This window comes from Nanorana parkeri, unplaced genomic scaffold (assembly GCF_000935625.1).
Source record: "Nanorana parkeri isolate BGI_ZX_2015 unplaced genomic scaffold, ASM93562v1 scaffold1155, whole genome shotgun sequence".
Lineage (NCBI taxonomy): Eukaryota > Metazoa > Chordata > Amphibia > Anura > Dicroglossidae > Nanorana > Nanorana parkeri.
The window spans coordinates 251,518-277,893 of NW_017307423.1; the positions used below are offsets into that span (position 1 = coordinate 251,518).

At 38.0% G+C, this 26,376-nt stretch overlaps 1 protein-coding gene across 1 annotated transcript in view; it reads right to left on the minus strand.

The window, feature by feature from the left end:
- The window catches only part of ANOS1 (anosmin 1), a 160,854-nt gene that overhangs the window by 98,051 nt on the left and 36,427 nt on the right, over positions 1-26,376 (minus strand). Inside the window, exon 2 of the mRNA XM_018568217.1 lies at positions 16,171-16,218. Within this exon, the coding sequence (XP_018423719.1) occupies positions 16,171-16,218 (48 nt within the window). The remainder of the gene's footprint in view (positions 1-16,170; positions 16,219-26,376) is intronic.

The window sequence follows — 26,376 nt, forward strand, 5'->3', positions numbered from 1 at the left end:
TTTTTTTACAGCAGCAGAGCCGCCGGACAATAGGAAACTATTGGGCGGAGCTAGCTGTCACTGCTAGCTCTGCACAATCGTTTTCTATTTACTTTTTTCTACTTTTTTCACTCTTTTTCTGTTCTGCTCGGTGCCTCTGAGGGACCGAGCAGGACAGCCGAGCCAAATGCCGCTCGGCGGCATTCGGCTATTCTCTCACTGCTGTTCGGGATCTTTCAGAATAGCCCGAACAGCAGTGTGAAGCCTGCCGGAGGTTCGGCTCAGCCGATCCAGATGTTGGATCGGCTGAATCGAACTCCTTCTCCACTTCAGGTCAGCCGAACATGCTAAGCATGTTCGGCTGATCCGAAGCCACACGAAGCAAGCCGATGTACGGCTGATTTCAGCCGTACCAGCCTGAAGTGAATAGCCGAACAGTGTTCGGCTCACTTCACTTCAGATCGGTCATTCACTCGGCTGCCGTCGGCAGCTTTGTGAATAGACCCCACAGTAGTTCCCCTCTCCCTGAACAAGGTAAAAAAAAACTGAAGGCCAAATCCAAGAATTAAAATGTAATATATTGCGGCCAATCATTTAATTTTTCAGGCTAAGTACAAAAAATTAATGTTGATAATGTTGGAAATGCATTGTCCTTGTAACTTCCTGTTACATAGTTAGTCAGGTTGAAAAAAAAAACAAGTTAATCGAGTTCAACCTATAGAGATGAGAAAACAAAAAAGAGAAAAACCTAAAAAAGAACACTATTCCCACAGTTACCCACTGTAGATCCAGAGGAAGGCAAAGAAAACCCCTATAAAGCATGGCTCAATTTGCTCCAACGTGGGTGAAAAATTACTTCCTGACCCCATAAGGCAATCGGATATTCCCTGAATCAACAATCTCTGGTGCTTAATATACCTATAAGAACTCAATATCCAGTAATATTCTGTGCATTTAGGAATACATCCAGATTATTTTTAAAACAGTTAAGTGAGGTAGCTAGAACTAGCTCCTGGGGGAGTCTATTTCACATTTCCATAGCTCTAACTGTGAAGAATCCTTTCTGTATGCAAAGGTTAAACCTCTTTTCCTCCAGATGCAAAGAGTGCCCCCTTGTCCTTTGCAGTGACCTTAACGTGAATGATTTGGCACCAAGCTCACTATATGGACCATTTATGTATTTATACACGGTGATCATGTCCCCCCTTAATCGCCTCTTCTCCAGAGAGAACACTTTCCCTAGTTCCACAACATCCTTTTTTGTGAACTGGTGCCCAAAACTGAACTGTATATTCCAGATGAGGTCTTACTAATGCTTTGTACAGGGGCAGGATTATGTCTCTGGAGTCTATACCCCTTTTAATACAAGAAAGTATTTTGCTTGTTTTAGAAACTGCAGCTTGACATTGCATGCAATTACTCAGTCTATGATCTACCAGAACACCCAGATCTTTCTCCATCATTGACTCCCCCAAACATAGTCCCCTAGAGTGTATGACACATGCATGTTTTTAGTCCCCAAGTGCATAACTTTACATTTATCAACACTAAACCTAATTTGCCAAGTAGATGCCCAATCACACAGTGCATTCAGATCTGCCTTTTATTCGGTGACATCCTGTAAGGACTGCTTATGACTGTAAAAGAAAGCACAACCAATCTTATCTTCCTTCCAAGATTTATTCTGTCAATTACAAGTTGTCTTGTCATCTACGGAATTGAAATTAAGAGAGGGATACACATTTGCAGTTCAGCAGCCTTTGTAACATCTAATGCTCCCTCCATAGATACAGTGGAGTAAAAGAGTGTAGCCACACTAGGACATTAACAGGTCTATACACAAGCCGATTTGGAAAAATTCTCCAATTCAGCTCACTTTCCAGTTCAGCTATGTTGTCCTAGCTTGCTCCCTTCTAATGCCTTCTCCAAACTCTTCACCCTTTTGTGAATAGACCCCTAAGTGTATTCAAAGGATTACTAGGTGAAAATAAAGTAAAAAAGGCCTGAATAAAGAAAACATTTGCAAACGCGACATTTGAGAACTGGTGAACTGCAACAATAGGTTACGTTGTTATTTTGGGTTTAGACACATTTTTAAAAGGGGCAGGAGCACATTATGTAAAATATTTGCTAGTTCATTACTGTCAAAATAACAGATCTTAAATGTTCAATACTTGGAAAATACAACATATAGAAAAAAAACAACAACTATACAATGCTTAAGAAAGAAATCAACTTAATCTCTGTACTCTGATTAGAGTTACATTAAAGGGCTGAGCATTTTAAATGGTTTGCATTTTGTCATCTAATAATATATTCTCCAATGTAGGAAGAACTAATATATTTATTATTTTATTGACTTTAAAACTCAAGAGCCATATGATTAGTTTGAGGTGCTCCAAAATCTCCTATATCTTTTGATTAATAAACATTTAAATTGGAGATATTTAGAATTGAATAATACTTGGACTTGGCTATTTAGTCATTCAGTCCTTATTTCCGGCAAATGCCTGGAGATTTTCCAATTTATTCCTTCAACTCTAAATTTATTTAATATGGGGACCATTAAACCACACTGCCCAAATTACATTCCAAATGTCAAAATACATTTGAATTAGATGTTGTATGCATCTTGTGTGGTTACATATCCTACTTATGTTGTCCAAGGCTACAGTAACAGAAAGAGATTGTCGGTTTCATTTTCTGTATAACACACATTGGTGAACAACCAGGGTGGGCTGACCCTGGGTGTGTAGGCCTTTCTACTGTTTGATACCTACATCCTATTATAAGCAATTGCATCAACTACTATTTTTTACCAGCCCAGTAAGGTTCTGGTTTAAACCCTTGGACAGAGGACAGAGTGAAGAAACCAGGGAAAAAAAGATACTGCAAACATTCCTGAAATATACACCTGTCCCTGCATTATAAAAGTGATGAATAAAACCACCTGGGGGGCTACTTATCTCATATACACTTTGACATACAGTAGATATATTAAATACTATTACCCTGTGATTTTGCATTTTCCAAATAATCCATTATGCATTTAATTAACTAATACTTACCGATATCTTTATATATGATTTAATATTTACAAAAACTTAAAAATGTTATGATGACAGAATGGAGCTCCTAGTGACAAGATAATAAAATAAATAAGCATAGTATACATGTACTTGAAAATGAGACCTGAGCTGAATACAAATGATGCCATTTTAATATTTTTATATTTGTAACAATAAAAAAGTATCACTTAGCTCTACATTGCTCTGTTGTAATAAGCACATGCTTGATAGAAAAAGATCAAGTCTTTATCCAACAAGCAAAGTACTACAAGTAATAGACAGTAAGCAAAACTATTCAATCAATGTCCTTTTAACGCAACCTTTAAAAGCTCTATGTATTGTTTTAACTTTTCTTTACTCTTATATTCCTATTCTTATTTTAGGGCATATTTGTTGACAGTGTTAATGCTTTCTTGTCATGAATCTGAGATCTTGTGAAATAACATGGAAACTGAAGAGTATTTGAAATTGTTAGCTCTCACGGGCAGGGCCCTCCTTACATATTGTGGAACATAAACTATAACAAACCTTGTTTACAATAATCTATCTGTGTCCTTTAGACCAGTGGTCCTTAGGGCACAAAACAATTGAGCAGGTTAAAAAAAAAAAAGTCACAATATCTAATGTTTTTACCCTGGCTTTGGTACTGTCTGTACATGGCTCCACCTCCCTTCTACAAGTTACTTTTGCAGCTAGAGCAGTCCTCTTTTGAGGATTACTGGTCCAAAAGATACTGCCAGACAGCAGAATAGTGCTTGCACATCTTACCATTCTGTAATGTCTACAGCCAACTTAAAGTTACACTAAGCTTAGGAGTTAAATCTTAAAAATGCATTCAAGTATCCTAACTATTAACAAAAATGTATCTTCTTTGTGTATCACTCAGCTGTAGATCCTTAAATCATCTCTGAATTAATGCTGACATTGTCCTTCCTTCTGGAGGGTGGCTACTTTTGTTCCCCTTGGTCCTGTGATGGACTACAATCTCACCTTTAGTTAGCCAATTTGTATTGGTTTGTGTAAATTATAATCTATCATGGAAGTGAGCTTGGAGTGGTAGCTACAGTATAAGACACAGGGACCATGGGGAACAAAAGCAGCCACCCTCCAGAAGGAAGGACAGTGTCAGTATGAATTCAGAGATGATTTGAGGATCTACAGCCAAGTGTTACACAAAAGAGCTACATTTGTGTTAATAGGTAAGGCACTTGAATGCATTTTTAGATTTAACTCCTGAGTCTCATATCCCAAAGCACCCTTGTGATCTGCTTTGATTAATTAGTTTCTTATGTAAGGTAACCTTTCATTAGAAATATTAGCTATATGACATATTGCTTCCTTTGCTGGACTTCCAATACATTTTAACTGCAATTTTGAGTTTTTATTGTATTTATGTATATTTGTATTTGCAACATGATTTTGTGAATGGGTAAATGTAAAATATATTCAAAAAGTTGTAACACTTTACAAAAGTTTAGTTATATGCTGTTTATGTTCAGATATAGGTTTGATGTGCAGATATGGAGGTGAGAAGTCAGATTTACACTTTTTAATCAACAACTCAGCTTCAGTTAACTGAAGTTGTCATCACAACTCGGTGAAATTGAATCTGTGATTTCTAGAGTAACCTAATCAGTTCAGTCTTGGCATTTTTCTCATTCCTGGCTCTATAGCACAGCAGTCGAATCAAATTATATCGCTTTCCCATAATAAAATTGTGACACAATCTTCAGTATTTTTGCAAGGCTCTGCTTGGTTGTAAAGTGTGTATAAAAGTATCCTCTCTCTGCATGCCTTCTAGCTGACATGAATGTTCCTAGGATAAGGGACTTGGAATGTTTCAGCCTTTGAAGACTAATGATCTCCCAAACGCAGCCTAATATGTTTGATAAAAGTCGCTCAGCATGAAAGCACAAAACATTTACCATAAGAATGGGTGAACTGTGGGACTGGCACAGCACTGACACAGTCCCTGGCTGGGTCTGGTGTTGAGGCACACATTGTAAGCTTTGATTTAAGTGGGCTGTGAGTGACATGAGGGAGCAGGGAATCTGTTGAAATCATTAACTCATCTTTCCACCTGAATTATCTCTAAAAGTGACTCGACAGGAAGTTTCAAACACTTCGTAGTTAAAGAACAATACCTCTTTATATGGGCTGTATTAAGCTTTCGCATTTGTAGAAATTGTTAATTTAGGCAGTTTGTGTCTTGTTAGTTTCATACCCGATGCTTTTCAATAAAGCATAAAAATATTCCTGACCCGTTCATTCAATTATGCAAAATGTGCAGCTGAAGTTAAAGCCATTTCAAGGCATACTAATAGTTTTTGACTATTTTTCTCCAGTAACAAATATGGAAAATCTACAACTGGGACTTTTTAGGTGCACAGTGATTTACAATAGAGATGCAACTTTGTTAAAAATATCTCTATATTTGTACCAATTTATAAAAAAAAAAAAAACACACAATTCCAACACACTAACATCACAAGCTGGACTATTATTTATAAAATTGTCATGGAAAGAGATAACACAGCTTAACACCACCATTACCATTTGCAGTTAAATTGAAGTTAGTGGCTTAGTGGTTATCAGTACGCCTTGCAGCACCAGGGCTCCTTGGTATTGAACATTGGAGTAACAACAAAAAGAGCATATAGTTATTTAAAGGAAAACTTAAAAAGTTTCTTCTCATTTTAGATGAAGATGCACTTTAAAAAGGGGCATGGACTGCTCACGTTCTGTTCTTCTATACCACAGGAAAAAAAAAATCACAATAGTGGAAGTTTCAAATATCAGCTAAGGAACTGCTGTAATCATTTCACATTCCACACCAGATGTCTTTCACTAAGAAAAATTCTGTGCATACATATAATGTACAGTAGGACCCGCTCATGGCCTACAGGCATTCCACTGTGTACAGAAAATACATTCTTTAAAAATGTTTCCAGTTAATGACAAGATTTCTACAAATGACTCTGAAGCCAACTCTGTGCTTTTGTTTTCCATTGTTGAACAAATGTTTGGAATAGCAAGGATTTTGAAAATACAGACCCAGAAATATAGTCTGTGATTAAAAAATGAGTTTGGACTGTTCAGTTGGAAGCACTGCACTGCTAGTATGACACAGAAAATAGACTAGATTAGCTAAAGGCGCCACACACGTTTCCAATATAACATCAAGACTATTGTCTAGTGTTCACAGTCATTGCTGGCATGCTCTGCTGTCTTTCTGAAATGTTATATTGTTAAATACATTTATATAGCCGTTTTCACAGCATACCATTTGAGGGCACTCACCAGCTACTCTATAAATCTTTATTTGTTTAGACTACTGTAGGATTGTGAAGCTGGAGCTTTTTATGCTAGACAATTCTTTAGCTTGTTTCAAAGACTTTTCACATTCCTTTAACTAGGATGAACACATTTGGAACATTCAGTAGTCTTCTGCACATTGATCAAGTAAAAGTCAAGTAAGGGAGAGGAACTCCTATTTGACAATATGTCAATCAAAACCTTTATAAAAAAAAATGGCATAGCAATGGCCACAGCTGTGCTATTATTAGGGATTGCAGATGTGATGTAACTAGTCATAGGATACTATGCAACTGGTATGGGGCACAGAAGCACAGGGAACCAAGCACTGTCTACACATTGATTTATGTAGCAATGACATTTAACAAATTGCCTTGGATAAAATGTTTTAATAGATAGTTGAGGAAATTACATAACATTGGTAGAAAAAGCCATTAGTATTCTGTATCACTAGAGGGATAACTGAGAAGTAGAAAGGAAGAGGGGCCCTTTGTGGGTTTGCTATGAGGACCCCATCACACAGTAACAGCTCTGGATTGGAGCTTGGAACATCTTTGCAATGTCACCTGAGATAATCAGATATGATAATATAAAAACTCTGTGAAAAGCATTGTGTGCTATTATGTTTAAACTTGAGATCTAGGTTCTGAGATGTATTCAAATCTCTCAGCTTTAAATCTAGAGTGTCCTCGAGTACACAGTTTTAGCATGACCAGGCTTTGTTCCAGGACCACAGAACCAATAGGACGTTGCTTTGCTTTGCAACCACGGTCTTCAGTTTAAACAAAGTCCTGTCACCATTTTTAATTAATCTCCAGCATAAAGTCTGACCTGACCAATGTGTGTTTACAAGACCCATGGCTATTCATGAAATCTACCTCCTAGACAGGTAGGCCCATGTCACATAAGCAATTCTGTCACTGACAACAACTTGCTAGTGACAGAACTGCTAATGTTCAACTTAACTTCCCACGTGGTATTGTTTTCTTGCTGCTTGGGGTTTGACTCCCATTAGAGAAAGTGGTAGTTGCTTTTTGGTGACATTTTTCCCATGCTCAGTTGAAATTCAGTCAAGTGATATACCAAGCTAATATACACGTTTTACAATATTCTAAGCAAGATTAGGACCAGTAATACATGAAAAATATTCCATGTAAAAGAGTTAACCTAGCAGAGCAGAGTTCCATCAGGTATAAATGATTCTGTGCCTATAGGCTCCAGTAATGGAAACCTAGCCCTGTATAAGAGGCATCCCTAAGTAGGGTTGTTGACTACTATGCTTGACATACTAATACATTTTGGGAAATCTACAAAATAATGTGGTACTAAACATTACAATAAATCAATCAAACTCACTGAAATACATTATAGTCTCCTTTTAAATGCTAAGAAGAGTTATTGAAAAAGCATTACCACAATTAATGGTAAGGTCCCTTTCTCACACACATACATACACATAATAAGACAATTTAGACATCAGCCAATTACCCTACCAGCATGTTTTTGGAATGCGGGAGGAAATCCGGGTACCCGGAGGAAACCCATGCAAGCAAGGGGAGAACATGAAAATTCCACGCACAAAGGGTCTGGATCTGAAGTGAAGTGAGCTGAACACTGTTCGGCTATTCACTTCAGGCTGGTACGGCTAATTTCAGCCGAAGGGGGCCAGGGAGAGTTTGCTGTTTGGAGATCAGTGTCCCTGGTTAGCAGGTAACCAGGGACGCTGATCTCACTGCAAGTGAGTATAGACCGTACAGCACCCCTTCGCTTCTACTGAACCGAAGGGTTCCTGGAGCCGAAGCTAGCCGAAGGATCGGCCGAAGCTACGGCCAGATCCTTCGGCAGCTTCGTGAATAGACCCCATAGTGTCCTGGCTGGGATTCGACTAGAGGACCCTAGTGCTGCAAGCACTAACCACTAAGCCACTGTGCTGCCCCATTTATTACATTTTACACAGTTATTAATTTTTTATCTCTCGTTTATCAGACATCAACTCTTCATGGGAAAACTTGCTGACAGAGAAAACTCACAACATTGGAAAGCTGAAGATAATAAATTACATTTCTTGCTGGCCCCTACACTGGTTTCTACATAAAAATTCTGCAGAGCTTTGCATGTTGCTTACTTTTTTTTTTAAACAATTTTATAGGCTGATTTAAATGTCACTATAACAGTCAATGCCAATAGTAGTTTTCCATGACCATATTGCATTGTACTTTATTCTTTTGGACTGAGTCTGAAGTTCTTTATAAGACCCATGGTAATATAAAATGAAATGGTCTAAGCCAAACTTTTAACCAGAATTAATTTCAAGGTTTTTCCGACTAATTGCTCTACAGCCTTATTTTTATCTTTACCAGCAAGCAGGGCAGTGAACATTTTCTATCTAGGAGTGCAGGCGTTGTAGCTCTAATATTTCATCCTGACAAACAATGTAATGAAACCTGTCGACTTAGAGCATCTGTTCAAAGAACAAACACAAGCACACTATTTCCTGCTGTCAAAGCACAGTGGAAATTTACAACTCAGGGCGCTGAAAAGTAGCCAGGTAAACAAGATCATTTTGTACATGCTATAACCATCCTTTGGTTGTTGCGAGTAAGTGCTTTGTCTTTGCATATGGCCTGAGGCTCTAAAAAACAGATTTAAGGTGCATCATAAACAGTGCAATGACAATAAAAAGCAGCAAGTACTGAAAGAGACGTGGTTCAAGTTAGGAAGATAAAGTAAACCAGGAACAAACTTGGGCAATGAAAACTAAAAATATGAGAAACTTTTTTTTATCAAATTAACTTGATGGGCAAAAGTATTTTTTTACCTTATTAGCTATGTCATTCTACTGTAAGTTATGTAACTATGTTGAAGTTATCTGCACTAAGAAGTTCAAAAGGATCGGTAGATGCATAAAAATAAACTGCTGAAGCAATAAACAAATCTCGACCTTTTAATAAAAGTCAACCTTTATCCTAGTCCTCCCACCTTTTGAACCTCCCTGTTGGTCAGTGGATACACCCTTGGTATATAAGGACCAATAGTAAGGCTCAGTAGGTGTGAAAGGGCCGCTGTTGGATGCAACTATTTTTGAATGCTGCAAAACATAAATAGACAGTTTTTAACCCTTCCTTACTCCAAAAAATAGTTCTGTCAAATTTTGTTTCACAGAATACACGGTCTTCTTTGAATGGTGAAGGGGACTACACTAGTGCTTCGGTGTTTGAGAGCAACAGATCTTCTACCTGCAGCAGACCTGATGTATAAAGAAAGCAGTACTATCCGTCATGAGGAAAAGTATACATTTTACAAGTAAAGAGCAGTGATTCGGATGAAGCATACATATCAACAGAGGTAATTTTTTTTACACACCAGAGCTCACTAAAACATCTTTGACATGTTAATTTTTAAAGGGAAATTAGAGTGTGTTTTCAGTGAACACATACTCTAAAATACTACTGTGATGTGAACATGTAGTATGGTAAAACATTATGAACTGGCCAACTTCCCTTGAAAGATTTGATAAAGTATCCCTGCCCAAAGTCCTTCTAAATCAGCTACACAATGTCACTATTTGTATAGCCATACACACATCTTTACATATTGGTTAGGCATATGTGGACAGATTTCATGGTTGGCTAAAGGGACTATTTCGAAAAAAGGGTGCAAAGTAGTTAGGCTTCCCGACCTCCCACTTTGATGGTTTTCAGATGGGTTTGCTACCAGTTTTACCTTATATTTTTAAAACTTTGATCTATAGGCTGCCAAAGAAGAAAACAAATAATGTGCCTTTAGAAAGTGTTGAAGAAACACACACAAGGGAAAAACAAACACCTGCAAGTAATAATGGCATACTGATTTTTACCACTTTTAAATTCAATAGAATCTATGAAACATTGTTGGAAATTGTACAATCTCAAAGTGGTACATTAGGGAATTTAAATAGAGAATGAACCTGTGAAATAAGCCACAGAGAGAAAATGCAAACGTATAATTTTGCCTTTTTATACACTTGCTTCTAAAATGTTTAGATATGGTATGGCACAGTTATCACCAGTGATATTTTAACTTGTTGCTTTTTTTAGAGAAAGTTGGCTCGATCTTGATGGGCCACATAGCCTATTGCGCATCTTGACTATTCACTTGCCCTATGCAGCCAGCTAAATAAAAAGCAGAAAGTATTGAGGAGCTATTTTACACAGTATATTCCTAGCCTGAAATCAGCAAATGTGATGATAGAGAAGAATAAGGAAGAGTTTAAATAGTGATAAGTGACTTGGCTGTTCAGTCTGTTGAATGGTTCCGCTTCAGACAAGCTTCTTGTGAAAGGAACTGCCCAGCTGTTTGGGGTTAGTGAGTGGCGTGTCACAAGTAACTAATTCTTGGAGATCAAAGCTTAATTCCCATGAGTCCTCATGTCAGACTGAGAGTATTGTGGCTATAGCAAGACCATTTCACCAGTGTTGATAATGTTGTTGTTTTTGGATACTTTGTTCATTGAACACCTTTGTTTATTGTTGCCATTAACAGAAGGACAGCAAAAAAAATTAGGATCACAAAGGTCTAGAAAGAATTCAAACAGCCAAAGGTTTATGCTGTGGTCAGGACAGATCAGGAGGGATATGTTTGAGTAAATGTGCTGTTCTATCAGTTTAGGGTTGTCTTTAAATTCTGTGGTGAGTCAAAGATAGGATTAGTTAGGGCCAGACATTTCCAATGAAAACAACCAATACGTTTACACATTTTGCTTAAATTATGAAGCAAATTAAGCAAAAGCTGAAAATACCATTAGCATCTCTGTTTTCATTATATTGACTCTCTTACAACAAGATGGTGACTCATAAAAGGGAGCCCTGACTCCTGAAAGCATGACATTTTAGAAGGTGTGCAGGTTTTGTGCATTTTAATGTTGTTTAAAGTGTTTTTCCACCTTTGCAGTCAAATTTTAGAAATCCCCACCATATGTTTGTAATGTGTTCAGATTCACACAGCATACCTAAAAATGTTGCTTAAAAATATTTCCTAACTTTCTAGTTGTTTCTTTGGAGCAAGATTTGTACACAGGACACTATAGGCAGCTTCTATTGCTTAAGGTGCCCATACACTGTGCAATTATTGCACGATAACCGCGGGAAATCCCGCGATCGTACGATAATCGCAAAGTGTATGGAAGACGTGCAACCGTTTTTACTGTACGGTCGCACGTCTTTTGTCTAAGGAGCATGCTAGAAAACCAGCTGAGAATCGTTGTTGAAAATGGCTGTTTGATGTTTGTGCACCAAACTGAGTTTTTCTGAGATAGTTGAATGCCTGTTCAGCACTCATTGTAAAGGAATGTGCATAGACTGTTGTTTAGTTTATAGTGAAAAGGTACTCATAGCATGCAGTATCTGTGACTGTTTTATCACAAATGCTTTTAATATGAAACTGCACCACCTCAGTAAAGCTGTGGCTGTGCCTTTTCCATCGTAAGTTGTTTTTTTTTTTTCGTGTCATTATTGGATTTTAATGCATGCACTTCTCAGAAGTCAAGTTCTATAATCACCTGCCATTAATACCATGGCCCTCAGATATGAAAACACAAAGATGTGCTCCTTCTTTCACCTTCAGTAAAAATGACATCTACAATGTAATTAATTGGAATGACCGATACTTTCATTTTTCATTCCCACACTTTCTACAAAGTGACACAATGACAGGAAGGTAAAATGTATTTAATGTTGTATGCAGTTCTCTATAAAAAGGAGGAAAGTAAAATATGTCCATGGTCAACCCAGAATAAGTTCTCCGTGACAATGAACATTACCAGGATAGTCTAGAAATCTCAACAGCTATGTTTTATTCATAGGCAATTAACTTTTTTTTATGAATATGATTGACGAGAGAGAGAGAGAGAGAGAGAGAGAGAAAGGAACTGCATTTCTATTTCAGTGACAGCAGATACAACTTTGAGTTTGAGATATCCTGCTGTATCCAACCCTCCATTTAAAATATTACAAGTGGAGCAATAAATATAATCTGCAATGATCCTATTTTTGGGCCATGCTGCTGTGTTGAAGTGTCATTAATTTTTTTTACAGACAAAAGTTATTCTCTGATCAAAATGCTTACTAGTATCATCCATTCAGAGAATACACTCAGTCTTGTATGTTATTATTTTATATAATTTAAACTGGATTTGACCCGGTTAGAAAGCACCACAAATTGAGATGGAGATCAATCTTGATGGGACAAAGAAAAAAAAGTCAATAATGCAAAATATTTGTCTACTTTATTTCTGTTCTTGGCTATTATCCTCTGTCAAAGGCTAAAGACCAAAAATCTCAGGAGGATCATAAAAAGAAAATGATACATAAACGGCAGACCACTTCTGTAATGTGGACATTGCTAATCTGATTAGGAAAAGTGTTTAAATGGTGGCCAAGTATTTGACTGCAGATTTAATCTACAGCCATATTAAATAATCAGGTGGGAGAAAGCTATATATTTCACAAAGTCCTTCACATTAATCTTGTTGATTTAATCACTGAAGGGATTCCATTAAATGGAGGCAGATGTACATTCTCATTAATCAAGTGGGTTCATGCTGCTAGGTTTAGGCCAGTACAATTTTAGTGGAGTGTAATCTGTAATCACAGAGTTTTAAATTGTGGCTGACGCTCTTGACAAATATGTCACTACTTCAAGTATGAAAGTTCACTGTCTGTAAAAAAGTATAATGTGGATATTTCAATTACTGTACTTAGCATTACATTGTATCTAACTATTTAAAAAAAACACATAATGTAAGCATGTTACTATAGACTGTATTTTCATTACTTTTTAAAACAAATCTATGGGTTGGATATGGTTTGTAATCTGACTATAGGATTATCATTTAGCCAACTTTAGATGGCTGTACAGATGTTTATTTCCAGAGCACTCCAGGTACATAAACACAGGGTGCTCTATTATACAAATTCCCCTGTCATCATCTATGCCTTCCTAAAGTCATACCTAGTGGCCAACAGGCACGTGAAGAAAGGGCAGACCACACAAGTCTGGTTATACTCTATTTGATGTTCACAAGCAATGGGAAAGGTTGGAAAGTACAGTTTCACCCTAAAAAACCCAGCCCACCCTTCCTACCCCCCTAGCCAAATCTAATAGAGAATGCACCACCACAACCCTAGGTGGTTACCTACCTGGCCGCAGCCTCCTCCAATGTTTTTAGCCTCAGTGCAGATATTCTCAGAGGCTGGTCGTGCCCGTTCAGCAACTCCTCTTAGACTTGCATGTGCACAGCCTGTACTCCTAGAGTAGACATATTGATCTAGTAAAGTAAACTGCCTATTCAAGTCTAGAGGGAGTTACGGGGCAGATGCAGCAGCACCAGAAAACATTTTGCTTTTATATAATGGCCAGGGTTGACAGGCTTTAAGCTTGTGTTCATGGCATCAGTCTGACATCAGTTTCAAATGCTTCAGAGATCAGTCAAAGTTTTTTCATTTGACCTGTGTTTCACCTCCTTCTGACCTGCATTTACCTGCTTCAAGCGGTTTTGCATTCCTATAGACTTGTATGAGAATTAAAAACCTGTTTGACATGAAACAAAGCTTGTTGAAACAGAACCTAAATGTTTTTTTTTAAGGTTACAGTTACAGTGTGTGGACTTCCTGAGATATATACTGACTGTGAGGTAGATGAGGTAGATGAGGTAGTTTGCACATGTTTATTAGCTTTAATAAAAGGAACTATAGCTATCATACTGTATTTAAACAACATAAAAAAATGTTGCCATAAAAAAATCATACTTTGATCAGCCATCTAGATTGAGAAGCACCCTGTAGCAAAATACTGATTAGTAAAAAAACATCCAAAGCTAACCTTTATCCAAGCTACACCGTTAAACAGTAAATGGGTAAACTGCCAGGGGTCTTACTTAGCTGATGTGTGAATAAACGCGCAAGTAAAATGTGGATTAGTGACTAGTCATAAAAAATGCTACACAATCGATTTTCCAATGTAACATTATTAAAGATCTCTTTTTATTTGCATTTGAAGCAGCTATGACTTCCCACAACTATCACAAAATTAAAATGATGCTTCCTTGCAACCATGGTAATTAGGAGGGTATTCAGTACACACACCCAACCCATTTCATTTTCATGTTATTCAAAACAGTTTTGGCAACACGGAGATTGATCATGTGATTTTTAAGTAGGAATGAGCTTCGGCTTTGGGCTGACCATGAGTTCCTTTACAGTTGTTTGCAGATAGAAAAATGGTAAACTAATGTGATTGCTCACCACCATAGCAACCATTTTCCAATCAATCCTGGTCCTGAACTGCGGTCAGATGGCTTAGAACAGGGATAGCCAAACTACGGCCCTCCAGCTGTGGTGGAACTACAAATCCCATGAGGCATTGCGAGATTCTCCCAGCCACCGACATGACTCCCGGAGAGAGATGCATCATGGAATTTGTAGTTTCACCACAGCTGGAGGGCCGGAGTTTGGCTACCCCTGGCTTAGAAGGACCAATATTGTTTTTTTGTGCCAGATTCTTATATCCAGTAGATATGTATAACTGAATGTATGTTGTTTGCAAAGGAGTGATAGATGATGTGAGTATTTTACTTTAACTTAAGTGTATTTTTAGTATTTTTTGAAAATTTGGGTTTGATAAACAGTTGCGCTAATAACATACAAAATTACAATTGCCACCATTTTATTTTACAGGGTCTCTGCTTTCAGGAAATATATAATTTTGGAGGGTAGAAAGTAATCCTCTGGCCTAAAAAATTTGCATTTTAAAATGTGTGCATACATGCAAAAATGGCTGGCAGCCAAAGGGTTAAAAGCTGCTTAAATAATGTCTACGCGGTGAGTACAATATTTCTTCTTTTTTTCTGTGAAATATATATGCACTTAAATGTAGATTTAAATATACAAAATGATTCAAGAGTTATGGTAATTTGTTGGACTCCACCAACTTAGCCATATGCAGAGACTGTGCTCCTTGTTTTTGGGTGTTTTTCTGGAAATGACAATGTATTAATACCTGTTACAAGAAGGCAATGCTGTACTTTAGAGGTGCGCATTTCGGTTCCTTTTTGCACTACCTCACTGCAACCTTAATGGTTGTACTGTTCCTCAAAATACACAGTTGAAATACACATATGTGAACTGCTCTACCTGTCAAGCAAATTTCCATTGTGTGTAGCCAGTCTTGGGATTTACACACTTCTGCAACTTTGCATATTTAGGTGGCTCCACTTTATACTCAATTTAGATGACTTTTTACATCTGACGTTCAAGGCAGGCCCATTCACCCAATTATCCAATAAGAAACTGAGCGTTTTGTAAGATACAAAAATGCAGAAAACATGACAAACCTTTACTTGAATGCTTTCATTTCTCATGCGCAGTCATTTCAATTTACGTACAATAGAGCATTCCCATCATTATTTGAGAAGTACAGCTGAATTAAAACTGTGTTTGATGTAGCCCTTAAAGTATTAAAAGTATCTGACATGATTTGCAGCCCCTCCCAGAGGACACAAATGGGTTAAACGAACAAGAGTTCTCAGTTCTATTCTGGACTTGTCAAGTCTTGAATAAGCACTATCACTGAAAAGCAATGTTTAAATGGAGCCCTCAACAGTGAAGGAGTTATTATGGTACTTAAAAAGCCTTGGGAGTAACGACAGAAGGATGAATCACACAAAGAGAGAACATTTTTCCACATCCACTATTAATGGCTCATTTTTCTCACTTTCTCTTTTTTATTTAAAGAAACAACAATGATGAAAGCACCAGAAAAAGATGCATTTTACCTTTGAACATTGCTTGTGATTCTGGCACCAAATCAAAGAACCGTTGTTCTGTAACAAAAGCAGAAAGTTCAGTCAGAAAGTAGAAATACAACACAGGCTATTTAAACAATAATGAACATGAATGTCTTTAAAGAGGAATGGTCCCTTTATGTGGAGGTGATTTAATCATTACTGATTTACATGCTTCTTTGTCACCTTTCTGCAGTATCATGTTGGACAGTCCTCCAAGAAGAACAATCCTGTTAACAAGATGCATCTGTCTCTGGGAGTCATGCCTGTGGCTGTCAGAGTCCTGCAATTCCTCAGGAGACTTGTAGTTTCACAACAGCTGGGGGGCTGGAGTTGCCCACCCCTGGCCTATGGTATTCAGCCTTAGCAAGGCTGTAATGTTGTCAGTGATATGAGAGGTGTTGTGGGGCAGTATTCCCAAATAAAAGCAGCATCTTTATTGCTTTACATAGTTAAGAGATGATCATTACCTGGTTTGGGTGATTTCAAAGTCCATTATATCTATGGTCACCTTTAGATGCCAACCAACAGAAAAACCATTTCGGGGAAATAGCAACTAATTATGTTGGACACCTTTAGCTGACTGTCGCTGCCTTCCCTTGAGATAAGCTGGCACTGAAGGAGTTTGGGTGTTCTCCTCTATCCTTCTTCAATCGGCATAAACATGCGTGCTTCTGAGATCTAAGCATGCCTTAGAAAAAAAAAGTCTTCAAGTCACTGGATCATGCCTGCCCATCTGACTGTTCTCGAAAGTCTTTCCATCTTAAGTAAATCTTATAAATCATACTGAAAGGGCCATTTTGATTGGCCACTTATCTAACGCTATTCCTTATTTCAGGACTGAATAAATAACTTTAAAACATCAGTACTAGGCTATAATTATAATCATAACAAAATTCACAATAGCTATAGGCAACATTTGGTTTGTGTCATTCTGTCTAACGTTCTTTGGGAGGGGAAAGTGAAGCTGTGAAGCACATGGCTATTTTGCACATCTGTGCCAAGACATGAGGGTAACAAACATTGGTATGAATTGTACTTTGAGGAGGACAAGTGTACCTCTGCTTGCTGACATGGTAAATAGCTACCTAAAGATCCAAGAGTAAGTTAATTCAACCCTGAGCCACCACCTTACCGTTAACAATCCCCCTGATCCCTTTCAATCTGGCTTTTGTTACCAACACTTCACAGAAACTGCCCTCCTAAAACTTAATAAGAATGCACTAACTGATAAAACCAACGGCGACTACTGCATACCCATACACTTAGACTATTCTGCTGCCTTTGACACAGTTGACCACTGGCTTCCCCTCAATAAACTTCACTCCCTTGGCCTCCCGGAATCTGGTCTCTCACTGTTCACCTTCTACCTATCTCAGCGCACCTACAACTGTTTCTCCTCCTCTCCTCTTCCTCTTTGCTTGGGGTTCCCCAAGGCTCTGTTTATCTGTAACACCTCTTAGAGATATGTAAAAATTATTCTTAGTTATATTTCAAGATATTCTCCAAAAAAAAAAGAAAGACAGATCTTAATAAACTAGTATCGTATTGCATATTCTTAGCATATGTGACTATAACATAAAAGCCCAAAACTAAATAATATAAAAGCCAATAATACCAGTATTCTGTGGTATATATTCGAAGAGATTCTAGAGATTTCACAGTTACTCCTTGTGTGTATGTGTAAACAACCATATGATAGTCCTTTGTAGGTATTAGTGAGCAATCATTTCATTAAACAAAGCACTTGAAAGTAATTTCAACATCTGCAATAGGAGCTCGTAGTTAAGCAGTATGATATACCCACAGAAGACTTGGCAGAGTAGGACAGTTACAGGCCAAGAGCCTTATAGTTAAGAAGAGATTAGTGTAGTAGTTAAGTTGCTGGCCCTGTTATGTGGTCAGTAAATGCCAAACCAAGACTCAGACTCGGCAAATGTTATTGCAGGAACAGATACAAATTATTCAAGGCAAAAAAGCCATTAACCTCTACCAACATTAATGTCAACATTTTGATTTAAACATTCACAGTAATGTTTAAATGAAGTAACATAATGGCACCTCTATTTGAAAAACATTCTAACAGTTTACTATTTTTGGCTGCCAATAACAGAAATCAGCACTTAATTACCTCACTAGGACTATTTTATTGGGATTGTAACAAGTTCAAAAGAGGTTTGTAAATAAATCTAGCAATTGTCTGAGATGCCACTAGAAACCCAATAGGTTCTCCAATGGCATTACCCAACTTGGAAACCAAAGGGTACTGGAAGACTGTCAAGTATCTCCCTAAGGAAAAGCAGCAATGGTAAAGAAATATTAGAGAAAAAAATATGTTAGCTATCTTCTGTTGCACTTTTATTATAAAGCACTGCACAAAGCAAAGGTAATGTGCAAATTGCTGGAACCCGCAATAACCAATCAGAAATAAACTTAATAATCCAACTAAGTCCCAGTCCCAATGGACCCAAGCCCCACACCCCACCATTCAAAAATTGAGTACTGCAATCTCAGCAGGCAGCAGGGGCTCTTTTTCTGAATGGTCTTAGCTCCAGTGGGATTTTAGGATCAGGTCCAATTTAATCAAGCCGAGGCCCAGCTTTTGCTGAATGTGGGCTATTTGCAGGATGTGGGCTATCTGAAAATGTTTAGTAGGATTTAAAAGGTGGAAGGGTAGAAATGCTAGATCACATTTCCCTTTCTCTCGTTGCTTTGTGTTTTTCTTTCCTTTTTATTTATTTCTATGTGTTCTGATTCTTTACTTTACTTAATTACTTCATTTGCTCTGGGCTTCACTTCTTGATAACTCTGAGATTTAAAAAAAAAAAGACATAAAATGTAATATCACGTAATTAATAAATAGGAAAAGGAATGACTCAATTAAATTCCCAAATAAAAGCTAGGTTTACTCTATGTCACAATTCAATACACTTGCATTTATTGTAAGTGTAGTAAGAAAATAACAATATTAGCCAAAGCATTCTTATTGGATATACACTGTTGACTCTTTGTTTTGGTTCAGTGCTCTGATTAGCACTGTACTGGAAAGAGAACATTTTCCCAGTGTATTTTCATGCCCCTGGGGGCTTTTACAATTTAAAGAAATAAGAAAATCTAAAATATAATGTGCTTGCAACTAACATTTGGTGCCTGCTCCTAAGAATGTATAATCAACTTGCCTAGCATATTAGTAAACTAACAGACAGTTGTACTGAGGGCATTTTATCAGCAAAAGTGCAAAGGGAGCAGTGAAAGTAAAGGCTTCTTTCAACTGTGTTACCTCCAGTCACCCGGCAGGGTTCAATAGGGATCCCAAAGGATCGCAAGGGGATACAAAGTGAAATTCCCCTCCCTATATTATGTCACTGGCCTATATTGCCTATAGAGGCAATGATATCACAGGGGGTTGGAAGCATAAGCTTCCTGACTTGGTGCTCTCCGCAGTTATCTGTGAACTGGAGGTTCTATGACCACTTTACCAGTTTGATGAGAAACTTGATCCACATGAAGTTTGGACCATCTAGTTCCTCCAAATGTATGTATGGAGTAAACTTTGCTGGGACACTAAGAGTTCTGCAAAAACTTTTGGTCATATCTATGAATAACAAGTCAATTTTTCAACAGATGTACATATATAAGATTACTATTGCCCAATCTAGCTGACATCAGATAAATCAAACAGGTGTGGTAGATGTGTAGGTACCAGCTTAAAGCCCTTTTAAATCACACTTGTATGAATATTAGAAGTAGAAGAATAGCTGGGGGAGTGTTTGTAAGCTGACAACTAATCAGTGGAAGGACAATGCATGCTCTGGTGATATAATTATGATCTTGAAAAGAATTGAAAAAAGATAAACAGTTGTTCAGTGGTCAGATTGTGCATACATGTCTGCCATTTCAAGACTAGAGCTAGTTTTACATTGTGACATGACAGATATATCTGTAAATGTGTTATTGGACTGTATAATTGCTTTAATATAACCAATTACTACATAGCAACTACATAATTGCAGTGCTCATTACTATAACACTCCATTTGGATTGCATTGCTGGCTTAAAATGTATTAGTATGCCGCTCAAAAAATACGTTTTTGTGAATGGAGCCTTGACCTCCGTGGCAGGAAAATATGTATCATGACTGGAGAAATCAGACTCTTAACCACTTCTCTGCGGGGGAGAAATGTAGGATAGCACAGCTTAAGAAAATAGTGCATTACCTTACCACAATCTTGCTCTCTAAACAGACCTTTTGCAGTGCCTATTATAACAAGACCCCCCAAAAGCAGCGGGAAATTTGGCATTTGTGTCAGCCTGTCAGATTATACAGTCATGTTTGTTTTAGTATAGATACTCTACACTGTATGTTATTTTTAAGGAGAGAATGAAAGCTGCTAATCCTGTAGTTTGAGCACCAGTTGATGCAAAACATTTTATTGAATCTGTCCACTGGACCTAGCCAGAGTGAACTTGTGTGAATATAGCTTCCTTTCTCTCTCAATGTACACATAGGACCTGATTTACTCAAGGCAAATACTCTGTTCATGTTACAAGGGCATTTGCACTTTGCAGTGGAATTTTCCATTAGCTTAGTGAATGTGGTGAAAAATCCCTTGGCAAAGAGTACCCAATATTGAGCAAGGACAATTAAAAAATAAACTGTATTTTTGCACATGATTGGGTGATGGAAATCAACAGAGCTTCACCTCATTCACTAAGCTAAGGGCACATTCACTTGCAAAGTGGTAGACATGGTGATGCTCAGAGCTCTTTTAGGCAGCAGGAATGTATGCAGGTTTATTATATTTAGAAAGGTAAACTGTCATCTACCACATTTGTTGCAATGAACATGCTTACTTTTTCTACTTTCAAGTCCCTTGTGTGCCTCTACGTCTTCACACATGTGAATGCTTCCAGTGAGCTGTAGCCAAGAATTCTTAATTGTGTATATATATACACACACACACGCATTATATATATATATATATATATATATAGATATATATATACACACACACATATATATATGAGACACACACATATTTAGAAAGAAATAAAGTTAGAGACAGCAACTCCGCAGAGCACAATTCTCCCTGAACTCTGACAGCAGGCTGCCATCATACTACAGCTGCCTTATTGACTAAAATGATATTCTGACATCACTGCATTAGACCTGAGATATAGCAAGACATGTACTACAAAACATCCCATGTCTCTTATCTTCTGACTATGCAAGCATTTCCTTTACTAGGTGGCTTGTTTGACAGATTGATTGATAGTTGCACCTAATTACTAATCATTAGAAGGCCACATGATAAACTACAATTCCTTTTAAGTCACAAAGGTCAAGACACAGCTAACAGTTTGACTTTTAATTTGTCCAAACTAATGTTGATAAATGGTGTCACGAAAAAAAGAAGCCAGCAAAATAGTATAACAGCTTATTCTGTGTAATAGGCTTACTTATACTGGTAAAAATATTTAGCTGATAACTAATGGAGCCAATAACTGGTAGCTACAATATGTATGGATGGTGGAACTGCTATGTAAAAATAGGCAGCGCTCTGCTGTTATACCATGTACAAACGTGTTATATTAGTCTTGTCCTAGGCCAGGCTAGATTCAGATGGTAGTTATGGCTCTTGTACAAGCTATGCGGAGTACAGCTGTAGGCAAGCAAAGTTTGGGTGATAAAGGTACCGCTAAACCTAGCCAAAGCAAGGGACCATGTAACCATTGCTTTGGCACTCAAGGACTTTTGAAGTGGAAGAAATTAAAGAAAATCCCAAGTCAAAAATATAATTTACCCTACTAATTCCCCTTGCTGGTTTCATTGAAAATGGCAATCCAGTTCCCAGATAATTATCTCTCTGCCAAAGAAGCCAAGAGCCAAGAAAATGCCCTACAATGGAGAACTGGAAGTGGCATCAAGGCAAAGGCCTGGTAGACTTTAGGTGATCCTGCTCAAGCAGAAGGCATCGTGTTTGGGAGATTGGGCTTCTGTTAATGTATTTATTTAAAAATAAAGTATAAAGCCATTTGTTTTTAGTTTTAGATATAGTACGAAAGGGTTAAACCATTTTTACATCATTTTTGTTTGTAATTTGTTTCCCAAGGGAAGAATGTATTTAACTTCCCTTCCATAGACACAACAGGAAGCAAGAGAAAATCTCTCCAATGTGAGGGAAATGTCCTCTTAGATAGTTGCCACAGGAATCCCCAAGACTGCAAGACTTACCCTCTATAACTGGAATTTCCCTTGCTTTTTTTGTCACCAGGGCAATAGTGAGAGTGTGTTGCACCGGCCAGGACACAGGTAACAATAAAAACCTGTCTTAGATTCTAACCCTCCTCTACTCTATCAAACAAAAAAAATGGATTTTGCTATACTTTAAATGCATAATAAATACAACTAGCATAAACTTACATTTGACTTAATTTCAGCCTCTAGATCAGCAATTGGACACAGAGAGGGAGCGTCAGCACTCCAAAACAGGAGGTCTGAATCAGGTGCTGGGTATATACATGTAGTGGCAAGGAACATGCTGATAGAAGGGGTGAGCACATTAATTACCTCATCGGTCTGGTGTTTTCAGTCACAGGCTGGTCATCTAACTGTGCTTCTTAGCTGCAATATGGCAACTGTCCTGTGTAGTAACGCTGTGCAATTCTTAGGACTGAATGGATGATATACAAAGCTTTTGACAGGTTTCCATATATGTCAATATTTCATCTATATATTTAGCTGCTTTCTTGGAGATCAATTTTAATGGTAACAACACAATAAACCAGTAGACAAAACTTTGTATAAATGTGAGCATTTGTCACCTGTCTTTTGTTATATTGACTGTCACTGAAGGCGATGAAAAGTCAACCATTTTAATAGACCAATAATACTTGAAGTAAAACTAAACTCAGGAGTTAAATCTTAAAAATGCATTCATGTACCCTAAATATTAACAAAAATGTATCTTATTTGTGTATTACTCGACTGTAGATCCTCATGTCATCTCTGAAGTTATGCTGACACTGCCCTTCCTTGTGGAGGGTGGCTACTTCTGCTCCACATGGTCCCTGAGTGTAATGTAATGTAGCCACCGCTTCAAGCTTGCCCCTGTGATAGATTATAATATCAGCACAAATTAATAAACTATTTTAGTCCATAAGGAGAGTGAGCTTGGAGCGGTGGATGCAACACACACAGGGACCATGAGGAACAAATGTAGCCACCCTCCAGAAGGAAGGACAGTGCCAGCACAAATTCAGAGATGATTTAAGGGTCTACAGCTGAGTGATACACAAATAAGATAACATTTTGTTAATAGTTAGGGTACTTAACTGCATTTTAAGATTTAACTCCTGAGTTTTGTGTCACTATAATAAATGTCATACCCTTCAAAATTCTAAATATTAACAATCACTTATAAAGCCATCCACATCTCTGCCCCGGATATATCTCAAACCTTGTCTCAAAATATCACCCTAACCGTCCCCTCCGCTCCTCCCAAGCCTTCCTGCTTTCCTGCTCCCTTGTCAACTCCTCCCATACTCGCCTCCAGGATTTCTCTAGAGTCTCTCCCATCCTCTGGAACTCTTTACCCCAACCAGTCCATCTATCTCCCACCTTGACTGCCTTTAGGCGATCCCTAAAGACTCATCTCTTCAGGGAAGCCTATCTCACCTCAACCTAACCACTGAACCATCACATTTTCAAACAATTCATCCCCACACAGCTACCTCCTCATGTATCACTGCCCCCTCCATTTTAGATTGTGGGCCCTCCTTACCATCTTGTCTTGAATTGTATTGAATGTCTTCCTTATATTGTAAAGCGCTGTGCAAACTGGTGGTGCTATATAAATCCTGTATAATAATAATAATAATAATAATACCCTACTGTCTGGTTTGAGTTATTTTACTAGTACACCATTGCCAACTATGATAGTGCTAAGCTTTAAATGCAATAGACTAAATCTGAATATAGGAATTGCAGTTTATTTCAAAGATGCAGGTGCTTAGGATGTCAGTACAAAGAATAAATAAATGTATGACATCAAATTTCAGCATTAACTTCATTATTATCTTTTGCAAATGGAATTTTGTTTAAACCACATCAGTTGTGCCCAAGATTATTTTTAATACAGCAATGTTAATATTTATAAAGAGCAAAAATAAACTTTACATTCCCGCTACTCTATTATATGAAATAGTAACAAGTACATTCATATGCCTGTTTAACCACATTAAAGATTATTAGAATGATGCTGTCATTGTATATATGTCGGCTATTATACGTTGTACATCTTAGCCATACAGAATATCATTAGGAATTACCTCCGTGGCAGATTTTACTAGCTACAAGTAAATGCTTCTTTAAAGAGTACATTCCTATCTAATGATGTTCTCATGGAAACATTCAGCAGGACATCAACACATTGTCTAACACTTGCCTAATGCATGTATACTATTAAAAGATAACCTGAATCAAATGATTTTAGAAGGGGTGTTACACTAGCCACTAGACAGAGAGAGAATGATTCACAATTCCAGCACTTACTTGTCTGGTTCCATAAATTAAAAGGAGTCTCACCCAATCCCATTTTTAACCACTGTACAGTTTACGGTAAGATACCAACACATTCCATCAATGCAGAGAATCAGGAATAACGTTTCTCTGACAGCTCTTAATTTTAATGTTGAGATTATTCATCCACCACACATGGATGCAATTTACATAGCACCTAAGAAATAGCAGTTTTAAAGCCATCTTACCATCATAAATTATTGGTACACACCTCAATAGCTCTTTAAATGGCAACTTTACATTCACAAAAGCTTTCCTTTTTTACTTAATTAAAGAGGCATTGAAGAGAATTCATAAAAACGGCAGCAGACAAAATCTGGAGCAGTTGCCCGCAGGAACTTCTATCTTTCATTTTCAAAGCCTATCAAAACAAACTCAAATAGAAAGCTGATTATGGGCAACTGCTCCAGATTCAGTCTGCTCCAGTTTTGATAAATTTCCCCCATCGTCTTTGACCTTTTTGGCAACAGTATCTGCCCACCCCCTTGGCATATAAATTTACCCAGCCATGCTCTCTTGTCCCCTCGTTGTGCTTCCGGAGCCAGAATAAGACTTCTGGGTATGGAGGAGTTTTGTAAAACTGCAGTATTTCTAGGACAGTACCAGCCATATATTGATTGTTTTTACACGTTGCATGCATTTAAATTAATCAAACTCCCAATAGGGAGCTCCATCCATACGTGCATTGACTACAGCTCTCACATATGCCCTGTAGAGGTGCCTGGACTGGACTGATGTCATATTCTGGCTCCTGAAATCTCTTCGAGGGGCACAGGGGAGCTGTACAAACAATGCACATATGGCTGGAGCGCAGTCACAACAAAGCAGCCCACACTGGACCCCAAGCCGAGGATCCACTCCAGTTCTCATATGGTAGGGAGACTGGGTTGATCTTAAAACAAAAAGTATTTTTAGTGTGTGTGTCAGTGTTTTTGAGGGTCCAGCCACAGTATTAGAGTGCGTTAATCACCACAGTCCCATGCAATTATTGCACCGCACCATGCAATCGCACCTACTGCACATTCTGGTGTGGAAGGTGTGTTGCGTTGCCATTAATTTGAATGATACCCCAAATGCACCTCCCGCCCACAGTCTGATTGCCTACACCAGAACGCCCAGTACTACAAAGCCATGCATTCCATTGCAGTGCGTCTTGGGTCGTGACTTAATGACCAAGGACAAATGTGGGTCCTGAGGTTACACAGGTTGAGAACCACTGCTTTAGTGGGTAATTTTATACATACACTATTATGTTAGTTTTCTTGCAGATGTTGGCAGGTTGACTCCCCACTGGCTTCTTTTATTAGATAAAAGCAAACTTGTTCTATGTCCATACTAGGTAAAGGGCATGGTTTGATTTGTAGGTGTGGGGGTCCATGAGCAGCCAGTAAACATTGCTTCAATCTGTTGCCAGGCTACTAGAGAATCACTAAAGTGTTCCAGAAATTAGGGAACATGTGACAATCTCCTTGTCTTTTCACAATACAGCACCCGGTTCCTGAGTGGTCAGTTACCTGGATTGGAAGCTGTCATGCAGTGGTGTGGGGTAAGTCACCGCACTGCTCAGGGATACCCCCCCCCCCCGCTTCCACCCCCCAGGGCTGCCTGGGGGGACA